The following is a 20,069-nucleotide window of genomic DNA, read 5'->3' on the forward strand; positions in this document are numbered from 1 at the left end:
TTCCGACTGTCCTGCAAAAGAAAGGTGCACTGGACGAACACGTGCCAGGTGAGGCTGATGAGCTATGAGGGAAGAAACTGCCTGGTCTCCTGGACTCTCCGCCAGCGGACACTTCGGAGGGACCGCCTCGCTCCTGGGAGCGGGGACCGGTGTCCCAAGGCCCGCTGTCCCCGGAGGTCGCGTCCTAGAGGCCGCGGCGCGTGGGGCTCGGGGCCCCAAGGCCCTGTCCTTTTCCAGGCAGGGACCTGCCCCCAGCTCCTGCTCCAGAGGCAGGTCCCGGCCGGAAAGGCCCGCTCGGGGAAACAGGGCGCGGTCCCAACTGCACAGAGGCTCCAACGCCGTCCTCCTCCCCGCCCCCTTTCCGCTGCATCCCCCGCCCGTCGGTGTAGCAGTGTACACAGTCGCAAACTGACCCCACCCAGGATCCAAAACAGGATTCAAAAAAACGTCTTTGCGTTTTCTACCAGCTCCCTATCCTCAAACAAGGGGAGGGGAAGAAGCCGGTGAGAAAAACCTCTCTTTCCGCCGCCCTGCGCGTTTCTGCAGCCTTGCTCCGAGGCCGAGGTGGGTTCACATTCCGCTCCTCCTCCTTGTCAGTAGTTTTACCAAGAGCGTTTTGGCCCGAGGAGCCCCTTCTTAGCAGAGTCAGTGTGGGGCTCTTCGGGGAGGCGTTTGCGGAATCGGGTTGGAGCTGCTGAGGAATGGGAAGGAAGGTAAAAGTCCTGTTCTCGTACGACTTAGCAGTACGACTTAGCGAGTCTACATTCCCGCCCTGAGGTTTACTTCCCGCAGCTGAGCACAGATGGCAGCATGACAATCTGTTGCCTAGAATGTGGGCTCAGAGGGGGACCACAGAATTGGCCGACAGAATGGAGGCGGGGAGTGGGGGCGGATAGGGGGGAGCCTGCACTTGCTCAAACCTAAGGATTCTTTACCTGGTACCCAGGTGGATCGCCAGATTGATGAAGCAGGCCTTGTTCTTTTTTGCCGGCATAACTGGCACTTGGGGCTGATGTTTTCATTTTCTGGTTACTCACATCTGTCTCCTCACCCTTAACCCACCCTCAGCCAGGGCTGAACTTCTTGGAGACACTGCAAACAACCTCTAACCCAAGCTTTCTTACTAGAATGTTGGGATCCTTGGCCTTCTTACTCTGAGACAGCATGTCATATGGTAACACATGGTAACACATGGGTGAAACAGAGCATCTTTATTTAGGAAGGACAGTAAAAACAGTTTTAGCATCATGCCAGGGACTAGGGAAATCGCAAATGAGGCAAGACCCTCCCTCTGTGTTGCTAAGAACCTTATAATCAAGTCATAAATGTAATCACTAGAAACGCAAGTGACATAATTACCTGAATAGCACTGGCCAACTAACTTCCCAGAAGCAGCCTCAGGTATTCAAAGAACTCCTTAACTACAGTTACTAACTAGTTAGTGCCGAAGGACAATTTTGATACACTTTATTTTAAGCAACTCTTTTACAGATAAAGAGGGAGTAAAATATTTTTGAAATTAATGGAAATAGTCAATAGGTTTCCCTTAAACAACAACTTTCAGTGGCACCTTTAAAATAAGCTTTAATTTTCTAGAAATTGCTAGTGTGGAATACGAAAGCTGTGCGGTGTGTTGGAAAGCTTCTAGGTCCTGGAACACCAGATGTTCCTTGGAGAATGCATGTTATCTTTCTCTGTTCCTCAGTTTCCTTATCTGTAAAATGAGGGCTTGATAATCCTCCAGGTCTCCCTCTTTCTTATTCTAGGACATCTTGGGGTGGCAGTGTGTAAATGACCCTTATATAAAAGAGGGTACTCTAGTAATGTGGAGAAGAGCTGTAGTTTGGCAGAGAAGATGGGGAAAAACCATTCCAGGAAAAGAAGAATGTTTCTGGCTATTGTTGAAAGGGCAGATGTCAGGTTATAAGCAGGCAAAGGTAAGAGATTTGTCAAGCTATTGTTGGAAGCATTTGCCCATGCGATTCAGAAATTAAAGTAGATGGCTAAGAAAGTGGACCATATCAGGCCAGTAAAACCCCTCAGTAGGAGTTTTCACTTAATCCATATTTGAGCAAAGAGCAATTTCTGTTAATAGTAATTCTTAGAAGAACACCTTGAGATACCTGGGAGAGAGAATGGGCACAAAGCCCCACATTTGTTGACAGTACATGTGTAATTTTTGTCTTTGTTTGAAAAAACACAGGCATGTAAGCAAGAGTGTGGCTTATTTTCCCCCAGTCATACTGCCCCCCCCCACCCATTCCTGGAGATGTGATCCTTCTTTTCATTGGAGCTTCATCCTCTTTTAACCATTACTTCTGTTAGTCAATAAGTTTCATGCTTATAAACCTAAAAAAAAGTTAGTTAAAACAAATTTAGAGATTAGTCATTTCTCTCCATCACCTAATTTTATAATTAGTGTTAAGGACAGAATTAAACATATGTACTCTGTCTAAAGGGTAAAGGACACCAGCACTTGAGTCCTTAGAAGGAGAACCCCAGGCTTCCTGTGTCTACATGCAAGGAAACTAGTGGCATGAAGAAGAGACACAAGAAAAATTTCAGGAAGAGGGGAATGACTTTCAAATTCAAGCTGTCAGAACATTTTTTAAATATATGAGTGGGTTTTTCTCAATTGACATTACTTCACACCTATTAAAATTACTGAAAAAATATAGATATAATTCCTTGTTGTAGGTATTTAGAAATACAAATGAGTAAGCACTTAAATGCATTAAAAAAATTTTTTTAACGTTTATTTATTTTTGAGATAGAGACAGAGCATGAATGGGGGAGGGTCAGAGAGAGGGAGACACAGAATCCAAAACAGGCCCCAGGTTCTGAGCTGTCAGCACAAAGCCCGACGCGGGGCTCAAACTCACAGACCTCGAGATCATGACCTGAGCCGAAATTGGCCGCCCAACCGACTGAGCCACCCAGGTGCCCCTCACTTAAATGCATTTTAATGAAATAGTCAAACTCCCCCCCCCAAACCTTTCTTTTATGTTTTTCATCATAACCACATTGTGCCAAGCTGAAAAGAAAGGAAAAATCATGGGACCAAAAGCAAACCATTCGCCATTCACCTAACTGGCTTTTTGCATTGTCACCTATGTGGGGGAGGGTGTTAATTCTCCCCAAGTTGTCAGGTGAAATACCACAGGCAAAGAAGGGACCTGGCTGTGTGCAGAGGCCTGAAGTTGCTCCCAGCAATACAGCATAAAGCTAACATCAGAGGCTGGTCTGTTTGTGTGAGTTGGTGTTTGGCCTGGTGCTTCAGGCCATGGGACTCTGTGTGTGTGTGTGTGTGTGTGTGTGTGTGTGTGTGTGTGTGTGTGTGAGTGTGTGCGCGTGCGCACTCGCGTTTTAGGTGATTTATCAGAGAAGGATCCTGTTAATCAAGTCCTCTTGATCTCCACAGAGATCTAATTTTTTTTTAATATGTGTTTATTTTGAGAGACAGAGAGAGAGCAGGCAGGGGAGGGGCAGAGATGGAGAGAGAGTATCCCAAGCAGGCTCCACACTGCCAGCACAGAGACCAACAACATGGGCCTTGATCCCATGAACCGTGAGATCCTGACCCTCAGCCGACCCGATATCAAGAGTCAGACGCTTAACTGGCTGAACCACGCAGGCAACCCATTAACAACTTTTTAGAACTCAGCTCTTCAGCGTCTCTTTAAATAGTGATATATGATTAATTTAAAATAGGTACCACTCTCAAATATCAGGTTTGCCCACAAAAGGAAAGTGAGGACTAGGGCACCCTGATAGGTGCAGGTAGAGTCCCCACTCTGTGGGCCCCTTGTCTTGTTGATTCTCTTGGTACCTAACAGACTTTGAACTTTGGTATTTGGCAGAACAATCGTGTGGATCAGGGACACGCCTGTCCCTTCCTTTCCAGAGACTTCAGTAACCCTGAGGCACCAGGTACTGAGGGAGAGGCAGTTTGCGGTCGTGTGCTCGGCCCTTTTCTCACTTCCCCAGACTTTTTTCCTTTTAGTTCAGACTTTGGCACCAGAGTTTTTCCTTTTAGCTCAGACTTTGGCTGGGGGGTGCCGGGAAAAGGGAAGAGAACAGGGGGAAAAAGTGAAGCTCTGGCAGGGCTGGGCCTCAACACAGCTGAAAAGCCAGTGAAGGTTGTCCTTTTCCAGGCTCTCCGTGTTGCCCACTCTTCTTCCTCCTCAAATCCTCAGGCCATTCCAGTTGCCTAAAACCATTCTTCAGCTGGGCCATAAAGCCCATGCCCAAGCATGTGTGAATCACAGACAGCTGTTTAAGGAGTTTATCCTCCTAGGAATTTTGGCATTGGAACAGGGACCAGTACCTAAGAAATGAAGGTCTATCCATGGGCTTTCAGGATTTACCAGTCAGCCAGAAGCAGAGCCTTCCTGGTAACCTTGGAAGCCTTCCTGCTCTACGTGGGAGTCAAGCCCGCCTTGTCCAGTAGCTGTTGCCAAACCCAATTGTGTTTGTAAGTCTTAAGAGAATCCAGGAGAGTTTGTGGTTGGGATTTCCAAAGTGAGATCAGATGGTATATTTCTAGAAGCAATGAGAGGTAACAAAAAAGCTTGGGGACTAGGAGTCAGTCACTCTTTTAGATACTAAGAATGCAGAGATGAATGAAACCATTATTCTTCTCTCTAAGGATTCCATCTAATGCAGAGACAGAAATCATCAAAGGGTGATGGCTAACGACCTGTTTCCTAACCTGAAGTAAAGCCAGATCCATCCCACCCATGTTGTAAGAACTCCAGATCAGCTCGCATTCTTCCCTGAGCATTCCTGAAGTTCCCAGGGGGTGCAAACATGTTTGCAAACTAGCCCCTTTAGCCAACATAGTGAGGCTGCCATTTGGTTCTTTCTTACTCCAGCTCCCTGGGGGAGGTCTATCCCTGCCCTAAAAGGGTCCCATGCTGCTGAGAATGCTTGAAGATGCCAACACACAGTGTCCTCTTCCTTTTTGATAGAGCACATGGTCTGACCTGTTGCTGTAGTTCTTGTCCAGACTCACTCAACTCTGTCTCAACAGGAGCCTCCTCCAGGAAGGTATTTTGCCTCCTGCCCCACCCCCTACACCACCTGCAGTCAACCATGTAGTGAACTTGTTTACAGTGGTTTGCTGTGTGCTTCTTGAATCTTAGAGAGATTTCATGAAACAACCTTGATTTTTATTGTAGAGCCCTCCCTGTAGGCCCAGGAGGCCAGGTCAGAGGGGATGTGAATGAAGCACACCATATTCCTTGCCCAACACCGGTCCACGGCCTTGGCATCTTTCTCCCACCTCTTATCATGGCCTTCTCTATGGATGAATCCATCCCTGGAGCGTCACAGACTCTGACACAAATAGGCTTCACTTGGGCTGACCCACTAGCTTTTCACCCACACCAGGACCCACCTGAAGTCTAGAGTCAGCTTGGCACCGCTGCTCCATGCTGGCCTCAGCACGGTGTGTCCTGAGTACAGAGAATCCCCCAAAGGAAGACGTGGGCAACTCCTCCTGGGATGGGTGGGACTGTGAAGCACCTGGCAGGACTCAGAGAAGGCGCCGCTCATGCTGAGTCTGGAAAGATGAGTAGATCCACTCCCCGAAGATGAGGGGTTTGAAGTCTGCCTAAACCATTCCCCTGCTGTTTGATCTGGGAGCTTCCCGGCTTAACGTAACACCTACCTCACACAGTCCTGGTGACAGTTAAATATGATCACGTATGTGAGAGCATCATAAAATGAAAGGCAATGACTGTAATTATTATGATTATTATGATGATTTCAAGTACAGTTATTTTATTGGCAGGCAGCCTGTCTTTACTGACACCTTCTCAAAGACAGGCAGGCAGAAAACAGGTGGATGGATGACAAGAGAAGGTTGGGGATTTTTTAAAAAAGAGCCCTGTTGGAGATGCCACACCAGTGTAGATGGTTGCTGAGGGTCTGTGAAGCAGTTGGCAGCCTGCAGCTACCTGATATTTGAAACTATAGGATCTTTATAAAGTGACCCCAGTGACCTTTGGCTCAGTTGGCTTGTTTCTATTCAAGCAACAAATCCAAATCTGCTTTGTGAGTAGATGCAGTATCAGTGTTGCACTGATGGTGGAGATAAATTTCGCAACTGTGTTACAAGGAACAGAAAATTGAGTGCTTGCGATTTATCTCTTGTGAACAGGTTAGGATGAAAGGAAGGAGAAGCCCAGGAAATACAGCCAGGAAACTTCTGAGGGTTAGTAGCTGGAAGGTTCAGGTCACAGGCAGGGTATGAATAGCTGTCACGTAACCTTCTCTGGGAATACTTTCCTGGTTCTGTGAAGTTGATGAAATAGCCTACTTAGCATTTTTCATGAAACAAAATTATGTGGCTAAGAACAAAGGACATCGTCTTACTCTGGAGGCTTTCTCCAAGGCGGTTCTTGGAGATGGCCCATAGGATCAGAAACAACATCTTCTGGATCCAGATTACTGCATGTCCTGTCATGGGCAAGAGTCAGAACCACAGACATCAGAAATAGGCAGCTATGGGACAAAAGGCCATGTTTATCAAACTTGGCCTTCCAGAACAAATTTCTATCCATTCAGGTGGGTTAATATTTGACCCAGTCATGCCCAGGGAAAAGGTGAATGACTCTCCTTGTTTGTCCAAGAGCAGTGTCCTTGGTTTTCATGTCTCTGCCAGGATCAGAGATCTTTAGATCTAGTCTTCCCACCCCATTTATCTGATCACTATATAATCAGAACCAAAAGGGGCCTCTAGGTTCACACAGCTGGAACTCATCTCCAGGAACAAACAGCTGGAACCCATCTTCAGTTGGAGGGAAACTTCCAGACTTTTGTAAGATTCTTCCTCCTGGGTAATCTATTTTTCTGTTTGTTTATATGTATACTATTTCTAGACATCCATCCACTTCAGTGAAACCATTTTTTCCCTTTTAAAAACTCTTGGTCCAAGTTCACGAATTAAGAAGGAAATAAGTCAGATTCTAAAATGTAAAATGCAAACAGATTTCTTCTGGGATAGCCTGAATGTAGAAATAAAAGGAAATTAGTGATACTGGGAACAAGTGGAGATTTAGAAGGGATTCCTAAATTGTGATAAAGTCCCCACAGATCTGGGAAAAGCATTTGCTGAAGGGTATCTGGACCCCCACCCCTCCGCCCTATGTCATATGTGGCTTAACAAGAAACAGAAAGTATACTTTTACCTTTGTTTTCTTGTAATCTTTCCTGCTAATTCTTTCCTTAAGAAAGTTTTGGGTCTCTTTGAAAGCACAATAGAACAACACATGGCAAAAGCAAAAAAAAAAAAAAAAAAAAAAAAAAAGAAAAGGTACACTGCAGGTTGAACAGAAGAAGGAAGGAAAGGGGACAAGGGAGGAATATGCATTAGGTGTCCTGCTTCCACTTTGGAGAATATTGCCCTAGGACAAATAAAAGTGTGAGACCATATTTATGGAAGCTGTAACCATAGTCACTGATCATAAACTGTCTAGTTAACTCCCTAGTGAATAAAGTTTGATAGATCTCTTGAATACAAAGCATTGCCTGTGAGGAGAGAGAATATTAGTTTTTGTGAAGATTAAAGGATTGTTTGAGGTAGAAGGTAAAGTTAATCTAGAAAACAAATTGTGGGACAAATTCCAGTAAGAAAAATGTGATGGTTATGTGCTTGGGTGTGGAAGGACAAATGTGAATGAATTTGACCACCAGATCTCTGTACCCTTGGCCTGGGCAGATTTGCTTCCCCACCACAAATAATCTCTTACTTGTTTTCTCCCAATTCCATTTGACCTCTCTTTAGGGGAAGTTTAGTATTGAGTATATAAGTGAGGAAGTTATGAGTGGGAGAGCAGATGTTGTTACTGGTGGCCCTAGTGTATACTTGCTAGGATTGGTTTCTGGGTGGCTGAGGGAGTTAAGATTGCAGTAAACCTGGGAAAACCTCAGCTAAGCTGTTACAGAATGAATGTACAAATGCTGCAAATCAGAAACAAAAATATTCCTTAACCTCTAAGGCTAGGACATGAGGGCCTTCAAGCTCCAACAAGCAAGCGGTTTTTTAGGATGTGAAGTTCCTGTGTCGTGTCAGTCCAATGTCTTAACTAGAGGTGGGCTGTAGGCTTGGCTTACACACCAAGCCTTAAGAGATGATGCGTCTCAGTCAACCTATCATCTGTTTCTTCCAGGTGGTGCCTTGTGCCACCAACTACACTTAGACACAAACTTGTCTCTGCAATTCCATCCTGGTGGAACTAGAAAAGGCTTTTATGCTTAATGAGAACCATGGAGAAAGAGGCATTTAGAGTTAGCAACCCTAAAAGTTTTACAGATGAATACAGTAGGCCTGGAGAGGAAAATGAAGTCAGCCATTAAAAACATAATTATTGAGGGTCTACCATGAGGCAGACACTGTGATTCAAGGTGACTAATATCGGCTCTGCCCTCCTATAGATTACACACCAGTAGGAAATACTGACAAGTAAACAGGTCATTGTTGGCCCAAGATCACATAGATAATGGCTTGGAAATGGCACCCATGAAACCTGACAAGAGATAACCTTTATTTTATTATATCCTTGTGGACAGATCAGCTTCGTGACTTTTGCTTTAACAATTATATCTAGTAAAGTGTTCTTGATCTTAATATCTAAAGCATAGAGTGTTTGGACAGACACTCTTGGCAGACCTGCCAGCTCATACTCCCTTCTGTGAGCAGTGATATCCCCACAGCCTGTTAACACTGGCACTTCCTACAAGCACCCATGGTCTCCTCCCCAGCGTGGAAACCCTTGGCAACATTCCTATCCACCACTGCCACCTAATGACTCTTTTGGGTACTACCAGCTCTGGTTCTACTTCCTGATTTTTTTTTTTTTTTCTTTCTTTTTAACTCTGGGATTTCTCCCTCTCTGGCAGAGAGGTGTTGACTGTGTGGTCTCTAACATCCCTTCTGTCTTGACATTCTACAATACCTTTGATGTTAGAAGGCATTGCTGAACAGGAAACTTAGTTGATTACAAGTCAATAAAACTTTGAAGAGGTCTTCCAAAAAAAACTAGAAAAAGAAAACACAGCCAGGAGAATGAAAAGCACAATGTAAGTGTAAAGAACTTGGTAGATACTGTATTGGAGCAGCAACCATGTAGGAATACTTGTTATTCTTTTAGGAGTGGCTCTCCTCCCTGCAATGATGTGCCACTTTCTTGCTAAACTTCCAGGAACACAATTTCACTTGATTCTATTACAAATGATACTCTGTGTGCTTAATGGAAAACTTTTCAGCCGCTGGTTATTTCAGTATTGTAGAATGGTCAAAAGATTCCTCAGTGTCTAATCTGGTATTTTTCAGCAGCGTACCAAATTTGTTTATAGTTATTATGAAACAGACAAGGTGGATCAATGCCAAATGTTGATGAGAATGAGAGCTCACTTTGCTTACTCTGTCACATGCCTTCCATGTAACCAGCAAAACCCTGGATCATACTCCCAGGGCTGTTTAGCAACAGGCTTACTGCTAGGACCTATTGCCTCTGTAAGGTCTACCAAAATAATTTTATATGAAAATAATGTTTATTGACTTACACACAAAAAAGCACAACATAAAAATCAATAATTAATTTAATATCTATGATAATATACCATCTATTATTAAATTTAGTATTCAAAAGAATTATATTACATTCAAGAATAATTCAAAGGTCAAAATTTTCTCCCATTATGAGAATTTCTCAGTATGTGTGATGATTGCCAAAAAAACCTAGCTGTTCATAAATTAAATTAATTACTCACAGACAATTTGAGAAACAAAATTATAAAAATCAGTTTCAGATATTCAGTGAAAAGTCATTTTTTTTATTGTTGGATATGGGGCATTCACATGTATTTGATATAATGTGTAGGACTATGGTGTTTTTTTTTTTCTGACTTACGTAGAATCAAGATGATATTTTTCCTCAAATTTTTATTTAAATTCTAGATTGTAAACATATAATGTAATATTGTTTTCAAGGACTATGGTGGTTTTAAAAGGCACTGAATACTCTTTAAGGTTTTCTCCAAAGAACTAAAGGTATAGTCAGAAACTACTTGCTGCAAACACCAAATATCTTTCAATTCTCAAATCTACAAATTTCATAAGAAATACAATCTTAAAAGTCCATAAAGAATTTCTTCTCTATTTTGTTATCATCTATACTTGTTTAATTCTATTTTTTTTTCTTGAGAGAGAGAAAGAGAAAGAGAGTGCAAGCAGAGGGTTGGAGGGAGAGGGAGAGAAAGAATATTAAACAGGCTCCATGCCCAGTGTGCAGCTGGACATGGCTAGATCTCACAACCGTGAGATCATGACCTGAGCCAAAATAAGAGTTGGATGCTTAACCAACTGAGCCACCCAGGCGTCCCTAATCCTATTTTTAATTATCTATCACTGAGTAAACATCATGTGCCAGGTAAAAAGCACCTTGTTTACCCTGTGGGTGTGTTTGAGTGTCTGACACACCGCCCCTGGGATGTGTGAGTTCTACAGTTTGAGATTGACAGCTCCTGAGAGAGAATGGTGGCGATCCTATTCTCCTTGTTCTTCCTCTGAGAAAAATTTGAGAAATCATCGCAGCAAATCGTAAGGCCTTTGACTTGAAAAAGTCTAAGGAGGGGTGCCTGGCAGGACTCTTGATCTCAGGGTTGTGAGTTTGAGCCATAGAGTTTAAGGGGGGAAAAGTGTCTAAGGAGTTGTTTTTATTTTGTTTTTGTTTTTATCACAAGGTAACATCATTTGCCTGTGTGTAACAGTCTGCGTACACGTGCAGGAAAAATTAGAAAATATTCTCTGAGGGGCGCCTGGGTGGCTCAGTCAGTTAAGCGTCCCACTCTTGATTTTGGCTTGGAGCCTGCTTGGGACTCTGACTCACTCTCTCTCTCTCTCTCTCTCTCTCTCGCAAAATAAATAATTTTTTTTAAAAAGAAAATGTTATCTGAGAATGATTCAAAGTGTCCCCAATGCATAAAACAACTGAGGATAAGCTTTTATTCTTCTTCTTCCAGTCCTAAGAGTTGACGCAGACCCAATTCCAAGCATTACATGGGTTCTTCCATGTTCCTCCCTGTTCATTCTAAATAGCACCTCATAATTCCACCTTTGGCCATGAAACACCTACTTCTTGGGGAACTAGGTCTGCCTCCTTTCTCCTGAGGATAAAACTGCTCTCAACTGCTCTCCTCACAGCCGGCTTACTAACTGACTTGAGTATCTGACATCCTGTCTTCAATAGTCCTCTGATCGACCCTTCCCTGGGCTCAGGGTTCCCTCTAAGTACCCCTTCTTCATAGCTCTCGCCTCCTATTTTACTGTCTCATCTCAGGAAATTGGAGCTCCGTCCCTTCTCCCTGGATGCACCATCCTCTTTCAGGGAGGCATTTGGTGTATCTTGATGGTCTTTGTGTTCCAGGACCTAGCACAGTGTCTGGTACCCAGTAGGGACTTACATAAAGGTTGTTAATATGTTAATCAGTGAAGTAAAGAATGTGGATGGATTTTGTAATGCTGTGATTGATAGAAAGGTAAATAGCGATCCTAAGGGATAGGAAAGAATGGTTGGGGCAGGGAGTTGTGTTCAGGAAACTTTTAATTTGACTTTGCAAAGGAATGGACTGATGAAACGTTTGAGATTAATGAGGAAGGGAAAAGAAAAGATGTATTTAGGTGACTGAGGATACCTGATTCTAGGAGCTCTGTCAGAGAGGAAAGTCCCTGTCCTTTTAGCCTAATCTGGCAATGCCATTCTGTGCCCCGACCACACCTCCTTTTGCCCTTGGCAGGAGCCCCTGTTGGAAGAGATGGTGATGGGCCAGGGCCCCCTGTTGTTGGTCTTCATGCTGGGTCTGGGTCTGACCCCGCCAACCCTGGCTCAGGATGACTCCAGGTACAAACACTTCCTGACCCAGCACTATGACGCCAAACCAAAGGGCCGGAATGACAGATACTGTGAAAGCATGATGGAGAGACGAGGCCTGACCACACCCTGCAAAGACACCAACACCTTTATTCATGGCAACAAGGGCAGCATCAAGGCCATCTGTGGAAATAAGAATGGAAACCCTTACGGAGAAGCTTTAAGACTAAGCAAGTCTCCTTTCCAGATCACCACCTGCAGGCACGTAGGAGGGTCTCCCCGGCCTCCCTGCCGGTACAGAGCTACACCAGGCTTCAGACACATTGCTGTTGCCTGTGAAAATGGCCTGCCTGTCCACTTTGATGAGTCTTTTTTCCGTCCATAACCAGCAGGCCACAGCTGGCTCTGCTCCCCTTTCCTTGCATTTCCCTCCACACCCCAGAACAGTGGTGGCAACATTCATTGCCGGGGGCCCGGAGAATGACCTGCCTGGATCTCTTGCTTTCCTTTTTACAACATGCTTAAGAAATAAAAATGACTCTGAAATCAGTAAGAATCAAAGTCTTCTCACTGATTATTGGCCTATAAATCTATTAAAACCCCATTTTCTCTACTCAGCTGCTCCCTGAGAGGATTGGATACAATAGAAATGCCCTTTTCCTTATCAGTCAGTTCCTCATTAGTCAGTAGGGAGGTGGACTTTACCTTTGTGTAAAAAGAAGGTGGTTAAATTCATCTTACAGAAAGAACTAGGAAAATTCCAGGGCTTATGGCAACTAAGCAGAATTTTCAGAAGGGGCAAATAATAAGCCCAATATTACTTTTACAAATGTTAAACCTTGAGAAAAGTTGAGGACTAAATACCAACAGCTTAATCACACTTTCTCTCTTTCCCACACCCATACATGTAACCCTGCATCAATACCAAAACCCATGCAGAGTAGACACCTCTTATCTTAAGCAGGAGCTAATTTTTTTATGTTGCCTTGAATGGAATACTCCCCGGATATTCTCATGGCTATTTTATATAAAGATCAAAAAGTGATTACTTTATCATTCATTCATTCATTATTACAGTCTTTTCTCCCTAATCTCTTACTTTATCAAATAATGTCTGGCAACTGTGAGATCTTTGGGAAGGCACAGAAAGATTCCAAGCTTATTTTTTATTCTTCTTCAACTAGATTTGGTTTTCAAGTAAACAGAAACTTAAGTTAACGACATTCTCTTTGTAAAATATACTTATCAGTCCACAGGTTAAGTGATTAACTTCCTGTTAACCTAATTCCTATCAACAGGTGTCTCAATATTTTATTTAGAAAGCAGTTGATAAATTACAGTTATAAATTACAGTTTGCCATCTTGTGAATGTATAACTGTCGTGGTCACAGTATCCCCAGTGGTGGCCTCCCCTGCTGCCCACATTGCTCTTAAATGGGCCAAAAACCCTGGTTTCTCAATACTCGGGTTATAGATCAGTGTCTAGGTGGCATCTGGGAGAGCCCAGCCTCCCTGAAAATATTCAGATTTGGGGAGGAAGTGATGGAGAAGTAGGTTACAGGTGTATACTCAGCACATGAATCTGTCCGCCTTGAGTTATCTATTTCAAAATTAAAAACACTGTCATTAGAGAGAAGAATTTTCCGAACCTCTCTTATTAGAAAATGTGCCTTATCATAAAATCTCAAAAACTCCTTAAAGAGTAAGAAAATTCCAATTTGTGGTAAAACATTTGGACGCTTTCTCAGGGTCTCCAACCAGTACTATGTCCTTGATATGAGGCAAAGTGACTTCCATACAGATCATTGCCCCTCTCTTGATATAGAAAGTTAAAGGCACAGACCATTATTATATTGATCACACCATATCTGAGAAAACTCATGTCTTCTCCAAACATCTGCTTAGAGCATTACCATTGCAAACTCTGCTCTAGTGTTGGGTCAAATGACTGTTTCCCCGGAGATGACATGGCAACGGGCTGTGGGTGCTTCCTGTCCTGCTTTTGGAGCTAGTAGCAGCTTGGTAGCCAATCCTAGCCCTTTTTGCTCTGGGTCTCTTGTTCTCTCACCGTCAAAAGGTGTTTAGAATGAAATGTCAAGTCACAGGCAAGTCATTTCATCTGGAGTGAATCATTTGAGGAGTTGCAGTACTGGTCAGCTGTACTTTACTGACTTTGCAAGGGAAAGAGAAGAAAAACTTCAAAAATGTCAAGTCCTTTGAGGAATGGTCACATTCAAGGAAGAAACCTCAGTGCAATTTGGACAGGACAAATTTCTCTAGAGACACAGCAGAAATGCTAGTAGGTGAGATATTTCAGCTTAAAAGGGGCCTTGTAATTTCTTGGGAATAAAGGTACTCTACAAAATAAGGGGGAAGGGATCCAAAATGTATCCAGTTTGGTGCAGTTATTCATTATTTTTATCAGATTGAAGGAAGCAAAGGAAAACAAGAGGAATGGAAATTATGAAAAGATCACTGCCAACATTTACTAAACACTATCATGGGCTGGGCGTTGTGATAAGCACTTGACATTGATTTTATCATTAATTCTTCATAACATCTTTAAGAGGTGGGTATTACCATTATGCTCATTTTACTTACGAGAAAATAGGCTGAGAGATTAAGTAATTTCCCCAAGGTCACACAGTTAATGTGGCAAAGCTAGGCTTTGGGGATCACCATATAGAAATTAGTTCTTATTGAGAGTCAATCTGGTGCAGTGGAGAAAGACTTTGGGACAAACTCTGACCAAAAACTATGTGTTGGGATGATTCAGGCATCATTTGATTTTCTGTAGTACCTAGCACCCTGAGATGTACCCATTGACGTCTACATTGGACTTCGGTTCGCAAATATTTTCCCATGTCTTGTTAAATCAGTTCGTTATTGTGGCTGAAGCCAGTTTGTTCTTATATGAATAGTTCAAGTTTTCTCTGTAGTCAGTTATTTTGCTGAACCATGATCTTGGTCACAAAGAAGGATGAGAGAAAGTAGACAGAACTGTGCAAGATGAGAGGTGCAAGATCAGATCTGGGAAAAACAACCCAAAGTACGTCATTGTGATGAAGCCATTACCCAAGTGCTAAGTGTGCCTTCAGAAGTTGTATCCATGGGTGCTGGGGTGAGGAGTAAATTGAGCATCATTTCTCCCATCCATCCTTCTTCCCATGACTCCTTCACTTCCCTCTCTTCCTGACTCCATCTCTCATATCAGCTGCAGGCACAGCAATATGACATAGAGCTTTACAACTTTCTGTGCACAGGCAAAAGGTGGCTGTGAACATAGAAGGTGGCATGTAAAAGAATGATGGTTATGTTTCATCCTGTCATTACCACTAACCAAAGTGTAGGCTTTAGGTGGAACAGATCGCAGGTCCCTCATCAGCCTTTTCAGTCACTTACACGCGTGATCCGGCATCAGGAAGCAGCACCTTTGCAAACAAAGGCCAGTAGTGCCCATATATGTCAACCCAGGGGTTCAGCTGAGGCCAGCCCTTGGACTGCGCATGTAGAAATGGGCCAGTCTTCCTCAAAAAAATTGCCTTTGCTATTGAGATGCTCACTCCCTGTTGAATTGGAGATTTTTTTTTCCCCTCTACTGAGTCAACCCTGCCTCATCATAAGAGTCAAGTAGTTCACAGTTTGAGTTCGTGTCAGTCCCAGACTGACAGCCAGAAGGCAGCATCTAGCTAGTGAGTTAGTGTGGTAAGTGACTCCCACCTCCACTCCCACCCTATTCCACCCCTGATTACATTCTGTTGCTAGAGAGAACCAACTCTGAGCACAAACATCTATAGTACCTTGGATATTTGGGACGTGGGATGGGAGAGGCAATTAGAAGATGGCAGAAAGAGTACAGATTTTAGAGCCAGATAGGCCTTGGATTCCTTTCTTTAATTAGTCCCTAGCAGCAATGTTCTGAAACTATATCACAATGCTTTCTTTGTCATTGCTCCAGAGGTGTTTGTTTGTTTGTTTGTTGACTCTGTAAAATAAATGTTTATTTCCCACCATCAAGAGGTGCCAGCACAAAGATCCTGCAGCCAGAGAATACAGAGAATTACCAACAGCTATTGACAAGACAGGCAGAGCATCAAGGATAGATGCAGGACAATGGAGTATATCAGCAGGGCCTAGTTTTTTGGGTTGTACATAGAAACAGAAAAAGAAAACCCCACAATCCACATCCTTTTTTGTGGAGATTGTGCTATTTATATTTCTTTATTTATTTTTAAATGTTTATTTATTTTTGAAAGAGTGAGAGAGAAAGAGAGAGCATGAGCAAGGGAGGGGCAGAGAGAGGGGGCACAGAGGATCTGAAGCAGGGGGCTTGAACCCATGAACCGTGAGATCATGTCCTGAGCTGAAGTTGGATGCCTAACCGACTGAGCCACCCAGGTGCCCCTAGATTTTTTTTTTTAACTTTGTTTTAAATGTTTTATTTATTCTTGTGAGAGAGAGACAGAGTGTGAGTGGGGGAGGAGCAGAGAGAGAGGGAGACATAATCTGAAGCAGGCTCTGAATCTGAGCTGTCAGCCCAAAGCCCGATGTGGGACTTGAACCCACGAACAGTGAGATCATGACCTGAGCGGAAGTGGGACGCTTAACCGACTGAGCCCCCCAGGCCCCCCAAGATTTATTTTTTTTTTAATTTTTTTTTCAACGTTTTATTTATTTTTGGGACAGAGAGAGACAGAGCATGAACGGGGGAGGGGCAGAGAGAGAGAGAGACACAGAATCGGAAACAGGCTCCAGGCTCTGAGCCATCAGCCCAGAGCCTGACGCGGGGCTCGAACTCACGGACCGCGAGATCGTGACCTGGCTGAAGTCGGACGCTTAACCGACTGCGCCACCCAGGCGCCCCAAGATTTATTTTTTTTAATGTTTCTTAGCTTATTGGTTAATTCCACAAGCCTGGAAAACACCTTCGTGCTCTATATCCATTTCACTTCATTTTTTCACAAGCTCATGCATTTCGTTTATTAGTTTATTCAGCCAATATTTACTACCTTTAGTGCACTGAGACTTGATACTCTGCTTTTGTAGGGTTTCTTTATATAATATTAACAGGATTTCCAAAAGGCCCTGATTTTAATATCATAGGAGAATAGCCAGTTAAGAGGAAAATTAAATATTAATACTAATACTAATACCTAATACTGCCCCGACCTCTTTTCTGTACTTCTTCAATTCCAGATATAAGGAATTAAAATCAGTTCATCAGCTTTCTTTGACATATCTTGAGTCTAGTGGCACCTGGGTGGCTCAGTCAGTTAAGTGCTAAGTGTCTGACTCTTGATTTTGGCTCAGGTCATGATCTCACAGTTCATGAGTTCATGCCCCCATCAAGCTCCGCAATGCCCATGCAGAGTCTACTTGGAATTGTCTCTCTCTCTCCTTCTCTGTCTGCCCCTCCCCTGCTCTCTCTCAAAAAAAAAAAAAAGAAGAGAAGAGAAAAAAGACATATTCTGAGTCTATCCAAATTTTTGGGAATCAGAGTCTCCAGAGGACTCAACACTCCAAAGATCACATGACTGGAGAATTACCTCAAGAAATAGTCAACTCCAGTTTCACTTAGCTCTGCCTTTTCTTCCTGTTCACGCTCTAACCATACAGGCCAGATACAATGGACAGCCACCCGGTCAGTGTCCATCCTGAGTTATTGTGCTCAGTGCAGCAACTTCTCTCCATAAAAGAGAATGACTCTTGCTTCCAGAAAAAGCCATGTTTACATACTCTTTGCTCTAGCAAAAGCAAGACAAGAAAAGTCGTGAGCAGAGAAGAGTGAGGAGCTGATAAGGTACAGATAAGGAGGAAAGAGGAGACTAGAGTTGAGGAAATGACAGTTTGCCATTCTCTTCACCTCTCTCCGGTGCCCAAATCTTACCTTCCTTTCTCCTTCCCCTTGGGCTTCTCTCTAGGCATCTCCAAGGTCGTGATGGCTCTCCAGAGGATTCATGCATTGCTTCTGCTCTTGCTGCTGACCATGCTGGGGCTGGTGCAGCCCTCCTATGGCCAGGATCGCATGTACCAACGATTCCTGCGGCAACATGTGGACCCTGAGGGGACAGGTGGCAACGATGCCTACTGCAACTTGATGATGCAAAGACGGAAGATGACCGTGCGTCAGTGCAAGCATGTCAACACTTTCATCCATGAAGACATCTGGAACATTCGTAGTATCTGCAGCACCACTAATATCCAGTGCAAGAATGGCAAGATGAACTGCCATGAGGGTGTAGTGAAGGTCACAGACTGCAGGGAGACAGGAAGTTCCAGGACCCCCAACTGCAGATATAGGGCCTTGGCAAGCACCAGGCGTGTGGTCATTGCCTGTGAGGGTAACCCCGAGATGCCTGTACACTTTGACAGATAGACACCATCCTGCAGGGGTGACAACCCAGCCCTTGGCCTTCAACTTAATGCGTAAACAGCAATGAGTAATGCATTTGAGCTGCCCCAGGCTCTGTCTCCTCTACTTCTTATTCTTTTTCTCTTTATAACCCATTCTGTTAAGCACATTGTATCAAAGAGAAATGGAGACATAAAATGAGGCTGGGCTTTTCTATAGTAAACTTTTTTGCTTGCTTTTATCATACTGGTCAGTTGAGCTCTCTCATCAGATCCTATCCTCTGGAATTTAGTCATTATCTGTATTTATATAGCACTTCAAGCATTTCAAAGTGCTTTCATCTAAATTATCTCATTTTAATAGCACAGCACTCCTGTAATGCTGCCTGTTGTATGTAGGAGCCCAAAGTTAAGAGATTTGCTGAAGACCATGAAGTTAGTGGAATAACTGAGACAGAAATCCAGTTGAACTGACTACCAATCCAGGGCTTTCTCCACTTCATCACAAGGAGCGTTTTGAAAGTAACTGCTTTTTGTTGTTTCCCAGAGTCAGCTGTTGGGAGAAGCATTACAAATTTGGAAATGTATGCTGGCAAATGAGAACTCTATCTGTGTGATTTGGCTCCCTTGTTATGCTGGGCTCTAATAAGATCAGGAAATGATGCGAGGAATTTTCTTTCTCTCTCTCCGTGACTTTTGAATCACTCTAATAAGTCAGAATATTAAAAATGTACTAGATCATTTATGACTTATTCACTCTTCCTGACTGAAATGTTTTTCATGTTTTCCTTGTAATAAAGGACATAAACTGCAGGTATCTGAGAAGGCTGTGCTGTCGTTCTTTTGGGGGGATTATTTTTTCCCTTCTGGGTAGGGAATAATTCTTTGCATTCTTAAGTTTATAAGTATGCACACACCTTAATATCCTCAAAAACTCTGGTCAAAGACTAATGCCTATCAGATCCATGACCATGACACAGAAACCTTTGTCTCATTTACTCAGAGGAAGAGACCCCTCTCAATTCTTAAATCCTTTCCTTCTCCCTCTGACTATTTTAAACAAACTGGGGAGATGTATGAAGATGCTAGGGCTAAAGAAAGGAAGTGTGTGTGTGTGTGTGTGTGTGTGTGTGTGTGTGTGTTTGTAAGGATAAACTGAAATCATTTGAGTTACAGCAGATACAGAAAGAAATCACTTTATAAATGGATTTGGTATACATATACATTGTGAAATAATCACTACAATTAGGCTAATTATCAAATCTGTCAACTCACTGTTTTGTGTGTGTGTGGTAAGAGCACTTAGGATTTATCCCGTTAGCAAATTTCAAGTATATAGTACTATTTCGCCACCTGTTAAACAAAAAAATTAACTGAGTAAAATTTTTTTAGCTTGTGTATTTATTTTTAGTAATCTCTATGCCCAACATGGAGCTCAAACCCACAACCCCAAGATCAAGAGTTGTATACCCCTCAGACTGAATCAGCCAGGTGCCCCTTAACGGAGTACATTTTGAAGATCTTATTGGCTTTACTCAATGATTCATGGATCAGGCAGCATCCAGTCTAACAGATAGAAAGGAGCTCCAAGGAGCTATACAAAATTAAAGACTTTTATAGGCAGGAGGAAGCGGGAACAAGGATGTTATACTAGGCAAAAAAGCAGGTCCTATATTGCAAGGTAACTTTCTTTTTTTTTTTTTTTAATTTTTTTTTCAACGTTTTTTATTTATTTTTGGGACAGAGAGAGACAGAGCATGAACGGGGGAGGGGCAGAGAGAGAGGGAGACACAGAATCGGAAACAGGCTCCAGGCTCTGAGCCATCAGCCCAGAGCCTGACG

General features: G+C 43.2%; 2 protein-coding genes across 4 annotated transcripts; both read left to right on the forward strand.

Annotated features, from left to right (window-relative positions):
* The first annotated feature begins 467 nt into the window (after positions 1 to 467).
* Positions 468 to 19,044, forward strand: LOC124508757 (ribonuclease 4). Of its 3 annotated transcripts, none has more exons than XM_047075387.1 (3): positions 475 to 564; positions 14,302 to 14,445; positions 17,798 to 19,044. In XM_047075387.1, exon 3 carries the CDS (start codon positions 17,815 to 17,817, stop codon positions 18,250 to 18,252), a length of 438 nt encoding a protein of 145 aa, XP_046931343.1. In that variant the 5' UTR covers positions 475 to 564; positions 14,302 to 14,445; positions 17,798 to 17,814; the 3' UTR covers positions 18,253 to 19,044. The 3 variants fall into 3 exon arrangements, with proteins under 3 accessions (XP_046931342.1, XP_046931343.1, XP_046931344.1); XM_047075388.1 differs by having other exon boundaries at positions 542 to 564; positions 14,309 to 14,445; XM_047075386.1 differs by lacking the exon at positions 14,302 to 14,445 and having other exon boundaries at positions 468 to 564.
* Positions 477 to 12,432, forward strand: ANG (angiogenin). The gene is made up of 2 exons (XM_047075385.1): positions 477 to 564; positions 11,803 to 12,432. The coding sequence occupies exon 2, from the start codon at positions 11,821 to 11,823 to the stop codon at positions 12,259 to 12,261; it is 441 nt and encodes a 146-aa protein (XP_046931341.1). The 5' UTR covers positions 477 to 564; positions 11,803 to 11,820; the 3' UTR covers positions 12,262 to 12,432.
* Positions 19,045 to 20,069: the final 1,025 nt, after the last annotated feature.

The sequence above is a fragment of the Lynx rufus genome, unplaced genomic scaffold (assembly GCF_022079265.1).
Source record: "Lynx rufus isolate CCGP_SWC_20201006 ecotype Redwood Valley unplaced genomic scaffold, mLynRuf1.p SCAF_13, whole genome shotgun sequence".
Taxonomy (NCBI): domain Eukaryota; kingdom Metazoa; phylum Chordata; class Mammalia; order Carnivora; family Felidae; genus Lynx; species Lynx rufus.